Raw genomic sequence first — 16,329 nt, forward strand, 5'->3', positions numbered from 1 at the left:
CAGCACCGAGAAACTTGCGAGGAGAATGGACTCTGCCTGCTGAGGGTTGTGGAAAGTGGGGCTACATATTCAAATATGAGTCGGGGGAGGTCTGGTTTTATCAGTTGAACGAAGGAGAAAGCTTGACGGAATCGAGCACCATTGTGAAGCTGACTCCCAGTGACTGGGCCGTGCTGAAGCTGCTTGTTGCGATGGCTATCGGAGAGGCAAATGAGGATTTTCCCATTCCTGAAGAGGAAGATGTTGCCGCTAAAAGACCCCGGAGAGAGGTAGATTCTCCTCCCCCTCCTCCTCCTTCTCCTTCCGGCTCCAATGATGAAGAAGAGCATGATGCTGCTGTTGATGAAAAAGATCCTCCTTCCCCTCCTTCTGTCTCCTCTGATGAAAAAGCGGATACTGCTGTTGAGAATGATGAGGATAAAGAAAAGACCCCCTCTGTAGAGGATGCTTCCTCCCCTGATGAATCAGCTGATGATGATGATGATGATGATGATCATCCTCTCGACACAGAAGAAGAAGAAGAAGAAGAAGAAGATGATGAGCCCCTGGCTGAAAAACTTCTAGAAGAAGATGATGAGCCCCCAGCTCCAGAAACAAAAGAGGAGAAAGCAGCTCCTGAGAATAAAGAAAACATTCCCCCAGCTCCAGAAATAAAAGAGGAGAAAGCAGCCGCTGAGAATAAAGAAAACATTCCCCCGGCTCCAGAAAAAGCTACGGAAGAAGAAGCTATTCCCCCTCCCCCGCCGCGGAACGGAGGCATACGCTTCAATGATGAGCAACTGATCAAGACTAAAACAATCTTGTCAACCGTCTGGTCTTCAGGAACCACAGCCACGGGGAGATGGAGAATGAGAGCGAGTCTGCGTTCGACTGACGAGTCTGATGCCCCTGACATTTTTGTCTTGGAAAAATTCAGCTCCGACTGCGGATTATTTCGCAGCTTGATGGTTATACCAGCCAAAGAGTGGGTCGTAAGAATGCTGCAAGTGAGGAAGGATATTACAATTCTTTTTCAAACTTGCCGCTGCTGGAGGGATGCCGTAGGAGTAAGGAAATGTCTCAACTTCTGAAAATCCCCGCCCCTCCCGGACCACGCCCCCTTCCTTCTGTTTTAAAAGTCCGATCAAAAAAGCCTTTTTTAGCTCTGAGAGAGAGATGGACTCTGCACCCCTGCTTCGCGATGAGGAGACCGGCTCCACCGATTGTTTTTCTGACGAGGGCGAGCTGGTACCCGACACTCCCGGTTACTGGCCTCTGAAGCGCCAGAGGCGGCAGCGGCAGCAGCAGCATACCGACGAGATGGACGGCTGGGCGTCTTCTTTATTCATCGACACTGTGAAAACAGCCGTGTATCATCTGGTCAACTTGGTGATAAACAAGCACCGCACCGACGAATGTAATGGATGTAAGATAGACCATCCCAGCCAGAGACAACACGAGTGCCTGCAAATTCTGGAGGATGATTTTTATTCCGACAATTATTATAACATCAGAAAGAAACTGCTCACTCCTCGCTTTGTGCCTTCAATTCAACGTCTGCTGATTGCTCGCAACATCAAGACTGAGGATGTTAAAGTCGGGATGGTTGCGGAGACCTTGCTTCATGAGCTGAAATCGGTGAGGAAAGTCTTTGACGCCATCACAGACGCTTATGACAATTTGGTGGGGCAAGATGTGGTTAAAATCGGGGAACTCCGTTTGGTTACGGAGTTTTACAAAGGTTGCTGATTCTTATCCTGCATGCTTCCTATAGTTAACCTTGTTTTTTAAACCATGTATTCTGTTTCTTTTTAAAAAAAAAAACAAAAAAAAAAAAAAAAAAAAAAAAAAACTACCTCGTTTTTAATCGTGTATTCTGTTTTTTTAAAATCCTACCTCATTTTTTAATCGTGTATGCTTTAAAAAAAAAGTATCCTGTTTGTTTGTAACCTTTTAACATGTTTACCTCATGTTTTTTAAAAAAAAAAAAAAAGAAAAAATAGTTTTTGTAACCGTTTGACTCTATAACTGTGTTTTATCTCAGGGTTTTGAATAAAAGTGTATTCTGTTTCTTTTTAAAAAACTACCTCGTTTTTTAATTCTGCTTTATTTTAATCATGTATTCTGTTTCTTTTTAAAAAAAAAAAAAAAAAAAAAAAAAACTACCTCGTTTTTTAATCGTGTATGCTTTAAAAAAAAAATATCCTGTTTGTAACCTTTTATCATGTTTACCTCATGTTTTTTTAAAAAAAAAAAAAGAAAGAGTTGTTGTATTCTATAAGTGTGTTTTATCTCAGGGTTTTGAATAAAAATGTATTCCTGTTTTTTTTCGCATGTTAAACCTTCTGGTTTTGAATTAAAAAAAAAGAGTTGTTGTATTCTATAACTGTGTTTTATCTCAGGGTTTTGAATAAAAGTGTATTCCTGTTTTTTTTTTTTTGTAACTTACTTGTATTCTATAAGTGTGTTTTATCTCAGGGTTTTTGAATAAAAATGTATTCCTGTTTTTTTGCATGTTTAAACCCTCTGGTTTTGAATAAAAAATATTTAAAAAGCATTCATCTCTGGTTTTTGAATATTGTATTCCTGTTTTCTACACATTAAGCCCTCTGGTTTCAGAAAAAAAAGTAATAATAAAAAACATTCATCTCTGGTTTTTGAATAAAATAATAAAAGCCGACTCCTGCGACGTTATAACGCAGACGAGCTTTTTATCAGAAGACGAGATGGCCGAGAAAAGTGAGATGAAAAAAGTGTATTATGACCCGCATCACCCAGGTAGTTTCGGAGGAGTAAATAGACTCCGACGCGCTTTAGAAGATGAAACTGGTAAAAAAGTTGATATCCGCAAGGTGCAGAATTTTTTATCCGAGCAGGACGCCTATACTCTGCACAAGCCGGCGCGAGTAAGATTTAAGAGAAATAGAGTGTTTGTGACCAAACCCCTGAAGCAGCTTCAGGCCGACCTGTGCGACATGAGACAGCTGTCTGAATACAACGACGGATTCAATTATTTATTAACCGTCATAGACGTATTTTCAAAAAAGGCTTACGCCCGCCCCCTGAAAAAGAAGACGGGTTCTGAAGTGACTGAAGCTTTCGAATCTGTGTTGAGAGAGAGTGAAATACCGGAAAATTTACAGACCGATGCGGGAAAAGAGTTTTTCAACAAGAGTTTTCAAGCTCTGATGAAAAATCACAGCATCTCCCATTTTGTTACCGCCAGCGACCTAAAGGCCTCGGTGGTGGAGAGATTTAACCGCACTCTGAAAACGAGGATGTGGAGATATTTCACCGCGCACAATACCAGACGCTATCTGGAGGTGTTGCCCGACCTGTTAGAAGGATATAACCGCAGTTATCACAGCAGCATTAAAATGGCACCTGCCGAGGTGCGCCCCGAGAACGCGGATCAGGTGTTTCGCAACTTGTATGGAAACACACCCGCCCGTCCTAAAATAAAGTTGAAATTTAAGAAGGCGGATCTGGTGAGGATATCCAAATTGAGAGGAGTATTTGATAAAAAATACGAACAGAGTTTCACGGACGAAATCTTTACTGTGATCAGGGTCCTTCACCGATCGCCACCGGTGTATAAATTACAAGATTATGACGGGGACCCCATTGATGGGTCGTTTTATGAGCCCGAGCTGCAGAAAGTGAAACTGACCGAGGACAAAGCGTTTCATGTGGAGAAGATTTTAAAGCGGCGCACAGTCAGAGGGGAAAAACAGGTTTTTGTCAAGTGGAAAAACTGGCCGGATAAATTCAACAGCTGGGTGAAAGCCTCGGAAGTGGTAGGAGTATAAAAAAAGAGACCCCTCGCATCATTCGGCTCATTTTTTAAAATTCATCATGCAGTCCGAAGGGTTTTACGTGACCCTGCCTTCCAACGCCAGCAAGGGCTTATTTAAAGATAACGCCAGCGGCTGCTACACGGTGGATCTGGCCAAACCCCTCGAGCTGACCGGAGAATGGAGCGTGGGCTTATGCGAATTCATTTATCCGCGCACATGGTACAATCTACCGCCGGACGCCTCCTACTTGGAGCTGATGCGGACGACGGAGGAAGATCAGCCCCTGGTGATTTTAAAATTCGGCAGGGGAGGTCATTACGGACGCGTTAAAGATCTATTGGATCACCTGGTGCCAGCGATCCAAAAGTACGACCCGTCCTTCGAGGCTTCATTCAACAACGTCACCAAACGTCTGGATATCAAAGGAGTCGGGAGCCATAAAATAAAGGTCTTCCCTCCTCTGGCTTACATGCTGGGATTGAAAACGAACGAGTGGTGGACTCTGTCAAAGCGCTCTACTCCGTATCCGTGCGATATGAACGCGGGCGTATATAACCTGTTTCTCTACACCGACATCGTTCAGTACCAGCCGGTCGGTGACAGTTACTCACCGTTGCTCAGCGTCCTTAACGTGAAAGGCGATTACGGAGACGTGATCAGCATCAGACATAATACGGTCCATTACTTACGCGTTTCTAAAAAATACATTAAAACCATACGCGTAGAAATTAAAACGGACCGCGACAGATTCGTGGATTTTGTTTACGGGAAAACGATAGTCAAGCTGCACTTTAAACCGGCTTGACAATGGCTGCGCGTCTTCCGCAGGACCCCCACCGTTTTGTGAGGTATTATGAGGGGCAGGTGGGAGGTTCCCTTCCGGGTTTTTACGGAGCGCCCGTGATGTACGGCAGAGGGATAGGATCCATCTTCTCCAGACTGTTTCGTTTCGTGTCTCCTCTCTTCAAATCCGGGTTCGCCGTAGCTAAACCTCACCTGAAAACGGCCGCAACCAATATCGCTACAGACGCTGTGAAAAGAGTGATGGGTAAGCTGACAGAGCCTCGCCAGGAGGGGGCGGGTGGTATGATGGTCCTCTCCCGCAGGAAGAGGAAACGCCCTCCGGGCGAGCGGATTAAAAATAAAAGCGTCGGAGTAAAAAGTAAATCAGTTAAGGCTGGCAGCGGGAAGAGAAGGAAGCCCCAGAGGAGCTCTGACATATTTTAGAAGAAAATAAATAAATAAAAAATGTCTCTCTTACACAAGAAATCTGCCGAATGCACCCTTGCCGAACTGGATCTATTTTCGGCTCCCATGACCCAGCTATCCATAGAGGATAAAAAATATCAAGAATGTCAGCCCCTCTCTGCTTTGAACGACAACTCACCCATTGAATTTTTCATCCCCGGAGACGGGGAAAAGTATCTCGATCTGAACGACACCATGCTCCATCTGAGAGTGAAAATTACGGAAAGGGACGGGAGCAACATCCCACCCGACGCGGGGGTAGCCCTCATCAATTATCCTCTCAACACAATTTTCAGTCAGTGCGACGTTATTCTGGGGGATCGATTGATTTCGCAGTCCAGCGCCACCCATCCTTACAGGGCCATGATCGAGACGCTGCTCAACTTTTCAGAAGACACTCTAAAGAGTCAATTCAGCGCCGGTCTGTTTTACAAAGACACTGCTGGAGACATGGATTCTATAGTTATAAGCAACGGGCCGAACAGAGGGATAAAACAGAGAGCCGTTTTCACGGCCGAGTCGCGAGAAGTGGACCTGCTGGGTCCCCTCCACGCAGATATTTTCTTCTGCGAGAGGCTCCTGCTGAACTCTGTGGATTTGAGAATTAAATTGATACGCAACAGCGATGCCTTCAGTCTGATGGGAACTCGGGATTCGCAGTTTGCTCTGAAAATAACTTCGGCCTCTCTGTTTGTTAAAAAGGTCACTGTCTCGCCGGCCGTCAGGCTGGGGCACGCCGCGGCCCTGATGAAAGGAAACGCCCTCTATCCTCTTTCGCGCGTTTCTGTGAAAACCTACTCCATCCCTGAAAATTCCAGGATCTGCAACCAAGAGAATCTCTTTCTGGGAGCCATGCCAAAATACGTGGTCCTGGGCATGGTTCATCACGACGCCTTCACCGGGAGGAGGGATCTGTCACCTTTCAACTTTAGACACAACGATGTGGAGTATCTGGCGTTGTGTCAGGACGGCAGGCAGGTGCCCGCCAAAGCTTTCCAGCCACAGTTTGACCGCGGAAATTCGGTCAGGGAGTTTTATCACATGTTTTCCGCCACGGGGAGACACCTCAAAGATTTACCTCTGAGCATCGATCGCCGGGAATTTAATGAAGGGTACGCCCTTTTTGCCTTTAATCTGGAACCCAGCGAGGATGCTGACGCCCTGTCTCCCGTCTCCAACGGGAATTTGAGGCTGGAGATGAGATTCAGAGTTCCTCTACCTCAGACCACCACTCTCATAGTGTATGCTTGCTACGACTCAATTCTGGAGATTGACTCTAAAAGACAGGTGCTGGTGGATTATTACTAAAAAAAAAAAATATACATGGATAACCTTCAGCTGGAGCACATTCTACATCGCGCCTTGGGAGACGTTTTCTGCGGGGTTTGGGCCTCGGACCAGCTGGCCTTTTTGAGGCGCGACTTTAAACCCCCCGCCTACTTTATAGTAAACACTCACCCCTCGCACTTGAGGGGAGAACACTGGCTGGCTCTGACTCTGGAAAAGGACGGTTCCTCCACTTTTTTTGACTCTTACGGATTCCCTCCCGACTTTGCTCACTATCCCTCGGTCATCTCAGAGTTTCTGGAAGACCGCTCTGACAAAATACTCTATCACGATCGTCAACTTCAGCACCCTATGTCTGTCGTTTGCGGGCAACATTGCATTTTTTATCTATGTCACAAGGCTCAGGGGTTATCCGTCGGTAAAATACTTTCTCTGTACTATAACGATGTGTTTAAAAATGATGACATGGTGTCTGACTTTCTGAAAGGACGCTGCCCCGCTCGCTCTCGCAGAGGTCATCACGTGGCGTGCTCCTTACAAAAGTTTAAAGATGTGTGTATCGAATAAAGAAACGTAAACAAAAAAAAGTTTGTTGCAGCGTTTTTTTTATTTCATTTGTAAACAAAAAAACAATTGATTTTTACATAGAGGTCCAGGTCGGGGAAAGCGTTATTTTGACCCGAGAAGGTTTTCTCCCCCTTCGCGCAGGTGTCTGTCCTCCCTCCTCCTCCTCCTCCTCCACAGATTTAAGACGCGCATACTGGTCGCGAGCTCTACGGTTATGTATTGAGGATGAGGGTATGTTTGTTTCGACCAAAGTAGTTAAAAACGCGTTCCATCCTTTCGGTCGCGTTTGGTTTTTACTTTTAAAAGAGAAGGAGAGGTTTTTAAATAGATCGATCATGTGCGAACCCCGCACCGCATCCCCCTTGTAAACAAATTCACCCCTCTTTGTCCATCCTCCTCCACCCTCAGCTAATTTCTGCATAATGTAGCGGGCGTTTTTGCGATCTCGAGGGGGTAAGGATTTTAATACTTCTTCCATCATTTCATCATCCTCCTCTCTGGGCCGCTGCACTTGTTGCTGCACCTGCTGATGCACCTGCTGGTGTTGCACCTGCTGCTGTTGCACCTGCTGCTGCGCCTCCTCTGGCGGGAGGTGGAAAGTCACCCTACTCTCCTCGTCCCGGTCCTGTTTAGAGAGTGTGAGATATCTCCGCAGCAGAGACTCGTATCTTTTGATTTTTTCATACGAATTTAGCCGCGGATCCTCCAGTATGGCTTTCATCTTTTCGTCCAAATCGTCTTTGGCAGTTTCTCTGACGGTAGGCTCGGTGGGTCGGGTCAGTTTTTTCAACTCGTGAGAGGGAACGAGAATCATTTTTTTAAACATCTCAGCGTTTTTGAAATATTCCTCCCAGCAGGTTCCCCAGAATGGGTACGGCTGCGGACAGCAGAGGGAAAAGAAACCCGCCCGTTTGTTTCTTTAAAACTTGACGCTTACGGTTTAAACTCGTTTTCTTGTCGGCCAGCAGCCTGATGATCTTTTTCTGGCGTTTCAGTTTTTGGTATTGAGGAGCGGAAAGAGGTATGTTTCCCTTTAAAAGATTTAAAGCTATCTCGCACAGCGCTTGGAGGAAATCCGGGGAGCTGTGAGCGAGAATGTCTTTGCGTTTCTGCGGCGACGCGTGGTACAGAGCTTGCAGTAAGACTGCGTTTCTTTTTATACGCTGAGACATGGCTACTTGGGTTTAGGCAGGTAAATGACGGGGTACTGCCCCGGAAGCAGACCGGCGCGCACTCTGTAGCGTTCTGGGCACGAAGGAGTGAGATCGAGGATTAAATACCCGTGGGGCTCCTCGGTGGCGTCTTTGAAACTGTCTGAGAAAAATGTTTTTTGCGAAGGGAAAATCTGACGGGCCAAAATCTCAATCTGCAGCTTGTCTCTGGGGTTTTTAAACAACACCATATAATTGGAGTTTAAGCTGATGGTGCGGCTGTATTTACCTTGATGGAAAACGTTCTGGGTCAGCATCATAACCGAGACGTTTTTATGGTGGCGGTATTGAGTGAAAATTTTAACCACTTCCTGGTGATCCGAGGCCTGAAAGATGACGTCATCCAGCACCACCAGAACGTCTCGGAAATCTTCAAAAGAATCAGGCAGCCCTTCGATAAATTTAATGTTTTTATTGGTCTTTGAAAGCTCCTCATACATGGGTTGAAAAGAAGTATAAATCCACACAATATTCGCGGGCACAGTATCCATGACGCGTTCACAGTTTTCCAAAACACACTTTACAAAATGAGTTTTCCCACACCCGCTAGGACCCACAACTAGACAGGAAAAAGGCACTTTCAGTCTGTGATCAAAATCAGTTTCCTCCATTCTTTTTTAGAAGAAAACAAAAACACTAGTACCCGAAAGGCAGAGTTGTACCGTCTGGAAAGAGACGTCTCTTGTCGTAAACCACGCGAAACTTTTTCTGAAATGTTCTGTTTTTGAGCACAAAGCCTCTCTTATCCCTCTGAATTCCGTTCTGAGGGGTCTGGAGCTCCGCCTCTTTCATACCTGAAAGGTAACTTTCCACCAACCCGCTCATACTGTCGAAATTGACGCGTTCGCAACATTCTCTCGTCTGCGTTATTCCTTTCATTTTTACCACCATTTTCTTTTTGTTTCTGGTCCGGTAGGCGTAACTCTTTGGACCCGCGGAGACAAATTCCTGGATGGTGTCCCCGTCTAATTCGTCCGTGAGATCCCCTAGATAGTTACCCAGCTCTAAAGGTTCCTCCCCCTCTTTCACTACGTAGATCAGAGAGTCGGTGTCGGTGTACAGAACGCTGCGCTGCAATTTTTCTAAATACTCGTAGAGTTTTAGGCGGGCGTAGGCTGTAGTGAAAGCGGCGATGAAAACGTTATTGGTAGCGCCGGGAGGTATCACGCACCGCTCGTTATAGCTCCACTGAATTAAAGCCACTTCCTGTTTTTTAGTCTTTAAAAAAGAGACGTGTTTAAAGACGTACTGTCCTGAAAAGACGTAGTTAAAAAACTGACTCGGTTTTCTGACCAGAGTGGTCTGAGTCAGGTTGGTTCTCTGAGCAAACTTTCCCCAGAAACTGTTGAGACACAATTTCGAAACTTGTCTTTTGGCCGGATTCACCTCTATTTTTGACGGGTCTAAACGTATGCCCTGATGCCTGTGGTACTCTTCCACGTATTTGTTCCTCTCATCCTCGTCGCGAGCTTCCGGAGGATAACCGGAGGCTTCCTGTTTGCCTTTGAGAAAAGTGTTAATATAACCGGCGAAAATATCGCTGCTGCGACTATCAAAGTGCCAGACCTCTGTGATTTTAGCCACTCTGTAACCTAATTCTAAGGCTTTGTTAAACTCGACGGTGACCCAGACCCCGGTGAGAGCTCTGGCCTCGTCGTCGTGAAGGCACGGATCGCTTTGTTGATTGGTCTCGGCGCAGGTGCGACAGAGGGAGAATATTAATTTACCTCCGGGGGTTTTGTACGGTAGAACGGGGAAATAGAGCCCGCGCGGCGGGTAAACGGTGGCTCTGATCAGCCCGAAATAACTGCGAGGGTCTGCAAAATTCTCTCTGATGATTTGGGGGTGATGCAGAGGGTAAGCGCGCTTGGCGTTGACGTAAGGGTACAGGGATGTGACGTCTACGTAATACACATTTTCTCCTGGCGAGGCGCTGTAACGCAGCCTCAAGGCCGAAGTGCGGCCTCCGTAAAGTCCCGAGCGAGGAGACAGAGGTTCCGGGACTTCGTAGCTCCGCATAAAATTTATAACCTCCTCGTTCGATTTTTTCATCTCGTTCCATTCGTGCTCCCACAGAGTGACCGTGCGGACTCTGTAAACGTTTCTCAGCTCCCGGAGCCTCGCCTCGGCAGAGGCTTGCAGGTCCCCGTAAGGAGCGCGGGTCAAAGGGCAGATTTCCTCAGGCCTGTAGCATTTTGGACAGCCGTGATAAAAGCATCCCAGAAATTCCCACACCCACTTTTCCCCGTTAATCAGCGCGTATCCGTCGACAAAGTACGGGCCTATTTTTTTCTCTCCGCCGGTTGTGAGAGCGTGTTGAACGGGAATTTTCTGAGAGTGAGCTACCCACTCCAGCCACTGAATGGACGCGTGCGAATAGGCTTTGAACCTGCGCCCGTAGTTGTCGGGCGAGGGGATAGCCAGACTGTTTTCGGGTAGGAAATTGGTGAGAAACACTTTCATGCAGGCTGAAGCTATAGTGACGCAGCTGAAAGGGTCTACTTTAGTTTCGCCTATAAACCCGTCTCTGAACTTTACGCACGCCTCTCTCAAGATATTAACGTCGTTTCGGCAGTAATACAGGGACTCTTTTTCAAAGTTAAACACTCCCCGGGAGGCCTCGCAGTGCCAACGCAAAAACTCTGCCCTTTCGGCTGGTGACATGCGCTCCACCCCGTAATCTGAAGGAGGAGGGTACGGACCCGAGTATTTTAAGCGGTCCCGCGAGCTGAATTTGTGAGGAAAAAATCCCTTGGATTTGTCCTCGAAGCCTAAAGCTTTGGGCATAGCGCTGAGACGCATGGTGAGAAAAGAAAGCGAGTCTATGAATTTGAGAAGGAAATCGGATTCTGTGAAACATATAATTTTACTGCCTTGCATGATGAGAGAGGGCGTCATCCCACCCCCCACCAGCTGACTTAGAATTAAATAGCTGTCAAACCCTTTCGCGTTGTGCGCAACGAACGTGGTCTCTCTATATTTTTTCCTTCTGTATCTTTGGAGAAACTTTTCAACACAGTCTACACCGTAAGCGTGCCACTCTTCTCCTTCTAGAGATTTTGTGCACACTAGGTAAGGGACGTGCGCCCCCTCCCTGTCTGGGAAGGTTTCAAAGTCGTAAAAGATTATGGAAGCGTTATCAGAGTTTTCATGTTTCAAAGGTTGGATGTAACACAGGTGTTGATCGTCGTCGGGAGGAAGCTCCGCGCGACAGATTTTACATCTGGCGGCTGTGCACCTGTGCATTCCGCGACGGGAGAGGTGCTTGCAGTCCGGACATTTATACAATTGTTGACAAACGCTGAGGTCTGAACCGGAGTGAATTCTAGGTTGTTTGTGCTTTAAATAACACGCACGTGTGCGACATGATCTGTTACAATCCGTACAGATTACAGAGTCCAGAAAGTGAGAGGGGCATGCGGGGTCAAAACAGAGGTTGCAGCGGTTTTGACAAAAGTGTTCTTCTCTTTTATAATACCCGCGGTGACATTCGTCGCAAATGTACTGAATTCCTAAAAATGTTTTTAGATTTTTTATCCCGTAATAGTGATGGTGGAATAAGAATAAGTACAGCGGGTGAGGCGTGTTCGGGTAGTCTGTTTCGATTAATGAAAGAGTTCTGTCCTCGGGCGGGCGGTAAAACACGACGATTTTACGTTTTAGTATTTGTTCGAATTTACCTATGTCGGTGAGAGTTACCTGAGTGCGATCGCTCAACCCCGCTAAACGCTGCAGCTCTCTGCCGCGTTCCAGGGCCTGTTTATCTGTGAAATGAGGTTGAGTGAGGTGAATCAGGTTGATGGCAAAACACAGATTATCGTTTTTGTTTTTTACCACGTACAGACAGCGGCGCTTTTTGACTAGAATTTCATCGTCTAACATTTTTTGAATCTTTTTACGCGGGTCATTACTGCCACCGCCTCTAGGATTTCTAATTACTTGCACAACAATTTCTAGGGGAGAGCCTGCGACGATCGCTCCGTTTGATTGTATCAGCCTGGCTAGCAGGTCCTCAAAAACCGGTACAATGTTTTCAGCGCTTTCGTCATCGACGTTAAAAACAGAGTGATTTCGCGCGTGCTCGCTGATGATCTCCAGTTGAACCCGGTCGTTACGACTAACTTCCGGTCTGACCCTATCCGCTAGATCTACAAAATTATCCCTGACGTCGAGGTAAAATTGAGCGAGGTCGCTCGCTTCATCCGGAGAGGGAATGTTAAATACTCGCCTTATTTCGAAATTATTAAAATGTTCGCGGCGAGTCACCGCATCGTTCTGTACCCGAGATCCTCCTCCTCCTTGTTGATGCTCCGCAGGCCGGTCCTCCTCCCTGGGCTGCTGATGATGATGCTGCTCCACCTGCACCTGCTGCTCCCCCTGCTGCCGGTCGTAGAGCTGAAGAGCATTTTCTATCGGCTGCAGAGGGTCAAAGTTCAGTAGACCGGCAAGCCGCTCGTTTTCAATGTTTTGAAGGAGGATCTGCAATGCGTTTTCTAAAGGTTGTAGAGGGTCGTTTGGTGGTGGTGGGGCTATATTGTTTTCTAACGGTGGGGCTAAATGTTCATGGTTTCTGTTTAATTCTGCCACGGCTTCCAACAAAGCCTCAGGAATGCTGTGTTCTTCCGACATGATTTTCTTTATTTCTTAATTCACAGACTTTTACATGCTTTTACTTTACAGGTCCTTGTGTCTGTATATCGATGCAAATGTGCGAACTGTTGCGACGTACATGAAAGCGAGTTTTTCAAGGATTCTCTTCTTATGAAGCATCCGTCGAGCTGTAAGAAAAGACGGACAGAATGTATTTTTTAAACCTTACATTTTTTATAGAGCAGAGAAGTTTAATAGGTTCGATTCATCCCCCCGTCAATTACCTCTCAGTCTTCCGAGAGGAGCTCTCCTGAGAGGAGGCGATCTGGACGGTTCCTCCTCAACCTGATTTTCTTCCGTCTGATTTTCTGTATCGGTCTCTGTCGGGGAAAATAAAACAGAAGAGATTTAAGAAAACAATCTCATCCTTCCTATTTTTTTGAGAATGAAAAAAAACGTTTTATTTACCTCGCTCCTCCGCCCGATTGTCTGTAGCGGCGGGGGATTGGTTAGGTAAATCCGCAATCTCGGCTGCCGAGAAATAAAACAGAAGAGATTTAAGAAAACAACCTCCTCCTCCCTATTTTTCGAGAATGAAAAAACTTTTTATTTACCTCGCTCCTCCGCGCGATTGTCTGTAGCGGAGGGGGCTTGAATAGGTATATCCGCAATCTCGGCTGCCGAGAAATAAAACAAAAAAAGAGAAAGATTTAATAAATAAAAAACTTTCTAGCACTCTTTATACCACTCCAAGTCGGGAGGGGCGGTATAGCACACTCTGATTACTCCGCCACATCCTGATATTTATCGAAATGACGGATGTTGCATCATATTGTTTACCTTTTGGTTTAAAAGGTATTTTCCTGCAGTTCTCCCGGTATGCGTTGACGAAAATAACGTCGTCGTCTTCTTCTTCTTCTTCTTCTTCTTCTTCTTTTCGCTGCGGCGGGGTCTGTATATTCTCGGTTACCTCTGTCGAGAAATAAAGCAAAACTTTTTAAAAATCTGCTCCGGGTCGGGAGGGGCGGTATAGCACACTCGGATTACTCCGTCACATCCTGTTATTCAACAAAATGGCTGATAATGCATCATATTGTTTACCTTCGATTTTAAAACTTTTTTCTCCGCGGTTCTCCCGGTATGCGGAGACGAAAATAGTGCCGTCTTCTCTTCCACGCGGCGGCGGCGGAGGTTCTGCGGGGGATATGGCTTCTAATTCGCCGCGGAAAACGGCCGGATTTCTGCTGTTACTCACTGCATTATCGATTGTTTCTGTAAGTATCAGAGCATGGTTAAATCAAGTCTATCTAAACTTATTTAAAAAATGGTATATACTTATTTAAACGTACCGTAGTCCACTTGCGTGAAATCATTGATGTAGAAATCTAAAAGAAAGTAATCAAATTATTGACATCTCTGTTGATATATAATTTAAAGTCGTAAAGAAAAAAACTTACCGGGGTGAGGTATGAACAGATCTGGCGAGATGGCCCTCTGATCGGCGTCGTTGTTTGAACGGAATGCTGACATAATATTCACGGATTCTTCCTCGCGATTGGTAGAACTGTCACAGATAGCGACTCCCCTTCCGCTTCTTCTCTCATTTTATCCTAGTCTAGCGAAGCATCTGTTTTTCGCATCTTTCTCTTGACAATACCGGTAGTTAGAGTGGGCTGTTTTTTTTCGATTGGCTTCTTGCGAACGCCGTCTGTTTTCCCCCATTCCGCAACGGTAAAATATGGCTTTGAGACGGGTATTTGTTTTACCAAATGGACAATTGCTGTCTGACCTTGTTCTTGCTGTTGACAAAACTCGGCTCATGGTTGACTCTTTCCCACAGAGGGGAATAAACTTATTCGAATATTAGCTTTTTTTTCCTCGCTAAGACTAGTTTTATGGGGAGATGTAAGAAACAGGGTTACAAGCAATGATAATATCGGATGTTGACTCCTCAGCGTCATCATTTTCTATCTATTGAGAAAACTTATTGTAAAAAGTAATGAAGAAAAAAACTCCTCCTTGCCCCGCGGGGTGTGTGTGTGTGTGTGTGTGTGTGTGTGTGTGTGTGTGTGTGTGTGTGTGTGTGTGCCTTCTGTTTTCTGCAACGGTAAAATACGACTTTGAGACGGATATTTGTTTTACCAAATGGACAATTGCTGTTGACAAAACTCGGCTCATGGTTGACTCTTTCCCACAGAGGGGGGTGCTTTAATAAACTTATTCGAATATGAGCTTTTTTTTCCACTAAGACTAGTTTTATGGGGAGATGTAAGAAACCGGGTTACAAGCAATGATAATATCGGATGTTGACTCCTCAGCGGATCAACATTTTCTATATATTGAGAAAACTTATTGTTAAAGTATTGAAGAAAAAACTCTCTACTTTGGTCTGACAAGGAGCAGGTTGCGTAAAACCTACCTCATATAGATGTTTTAATAATAATAATAATAATATTTTTTTGGAGGGCGTGTTATAGGATATAAGCATTGAGAAAAAAAAAACCTGATATCTGCCGTCTCACTCCTCCTTGGCCTGCGGGGTGTGTGTGTGTGTGTGTGTGTGTGTGTGTGTGTGTGTGTGTGTGTGTGTGTGTGTGTGGGCCTTCTTGCGAACGCCGTCTGTTTTCTGCAACGGTAAAATACGGCTTTGAGACGGATATTTGTTTTGCCAAATGGACAATTGCTGTTGACAAAACTCTCATGGTTGACTCTTTCCCACAGAGGTGTGTGTGTGTGTGTGTGTGTGTGTGTGTGTGTGTGTGTGTGTGTGTGTGTGTGTGTGAAACAAGATCGCCTGTCGCTGGTTTGTTTTTTCAGTCTCTTGTAAAAAAAAGGACTCTCAAAAGGAAAAGTAGTATTCACTAAGCGATATTTATTCAATTTTTTTTACACATAGGCAGCCTGTAGGTTACAAGCGGATAGAAAGTTCTTCTTTTCATCACAAGCTATGGTGTATCTTAAAGGTTACAAGCGGATAGAAAGTTCTTCTTTTCATCACAGAATCATCTGCTGCATCACCGCTGTGGTTAGGGAACATGATGCAACAGGTCTGAAAATGACTAGACACTTCCGGAGTATTTCCGGTAGGGTCATAAGGTCCGGATCGATGCCTTCCATAGTAAATATGCTGTATTTGAATATGTCATATTCAAAACCTTCTTCTTTGGGAGAGCAGATCTCATCGGACACAGGACCGCTGCGGGGCTGCAGAAGGAAATCCATCTTGTGTCTGTGCCTTAGAAATTGTGATGGACTCCTCTCTCTGCTTTTTTATTCCCCTCCAACAGATGGCGCGCTTCTGGAGGTTTCCCCCTCTCTAAAAACTTTTTTTCCCAACAACAGATGACGCGCTTCCGGAGGTTTTCCCCCTCCCTCTAAAAACTTTTTTTTCCCCCAACAACAGATGACGCGCTTCCGGGGGTTCACCCCTCCTTTCTCGGGGTGCAATTCGTTACGGTTAGCAACAGATGGCGCGCTTCCGGGGTCCGCCCCCCTTTCTCAGGATACGATTCGTCACGCGGGGGGTTTCCCACCCCCCTTTCTCCGGATACGATTCGTCACGCGGGGGTTTCCCACGGAGGGGAGGGGCGGGGGGTCAAAAGGTCGTGATTAGGGCCATCAATCACTTCGGATCAAATTTTGTCATAAGC

General features: G+C 45.8%; 1 protein-coding gene across 1 annotated transcript; it reads right to left on the reverse strand.

Moving 5' to 3' along the window:
* Positions 1-12,110: 12,110 nt before the first annotated feature.
* Positions 12,111-14,332, reverse strand: LOC146675409 (uncharacterized). Its single transcript, XM_085402536.1, has 8 exons — positions 14,137-14,332; positions 14,029-14,064; positions 13,781-13,951; positions 13,520-13,651; positions 13,294-13,356; positions 13,148-13,210; positions 12,964-13,059; positions 12,111-12,867 (listed from the first exon to the last, which is right to left on the reverse strand). The coding sequence occupies exons 1-8, from the start codon at positions 14,207-14,209 to the stop codon at positions 12,764-12,766; spliced, it is 738 nt and encodes a 245-aa protein (XP_085258662.1). The 5' UTR covers positions 14,210-14,332; the 3' UTR covers positions 12,111-12,763.
* Between the last annotated feature and the right edge of the window lie 1,997 nt (positions 14,333-16,329).

This window comes from Rhamphochromis longiceps, linkage group LG3 (assembly GCF_057381845.1).
Source record: "Rhamphochromis longiceps isolate RC_006_pf linkage group LG3, R_longiceps_female_GT1.1, whole genome shotgun sequence".
In the NCBI taxonomy this organism is placed as follows: domain Eukaryota; kingdom Metazoa; phylum Chordata; class Actinopteri; order Cichliformes; family Cichlidae; genus Rhamphochromis; species Rhamphochromis longiceps.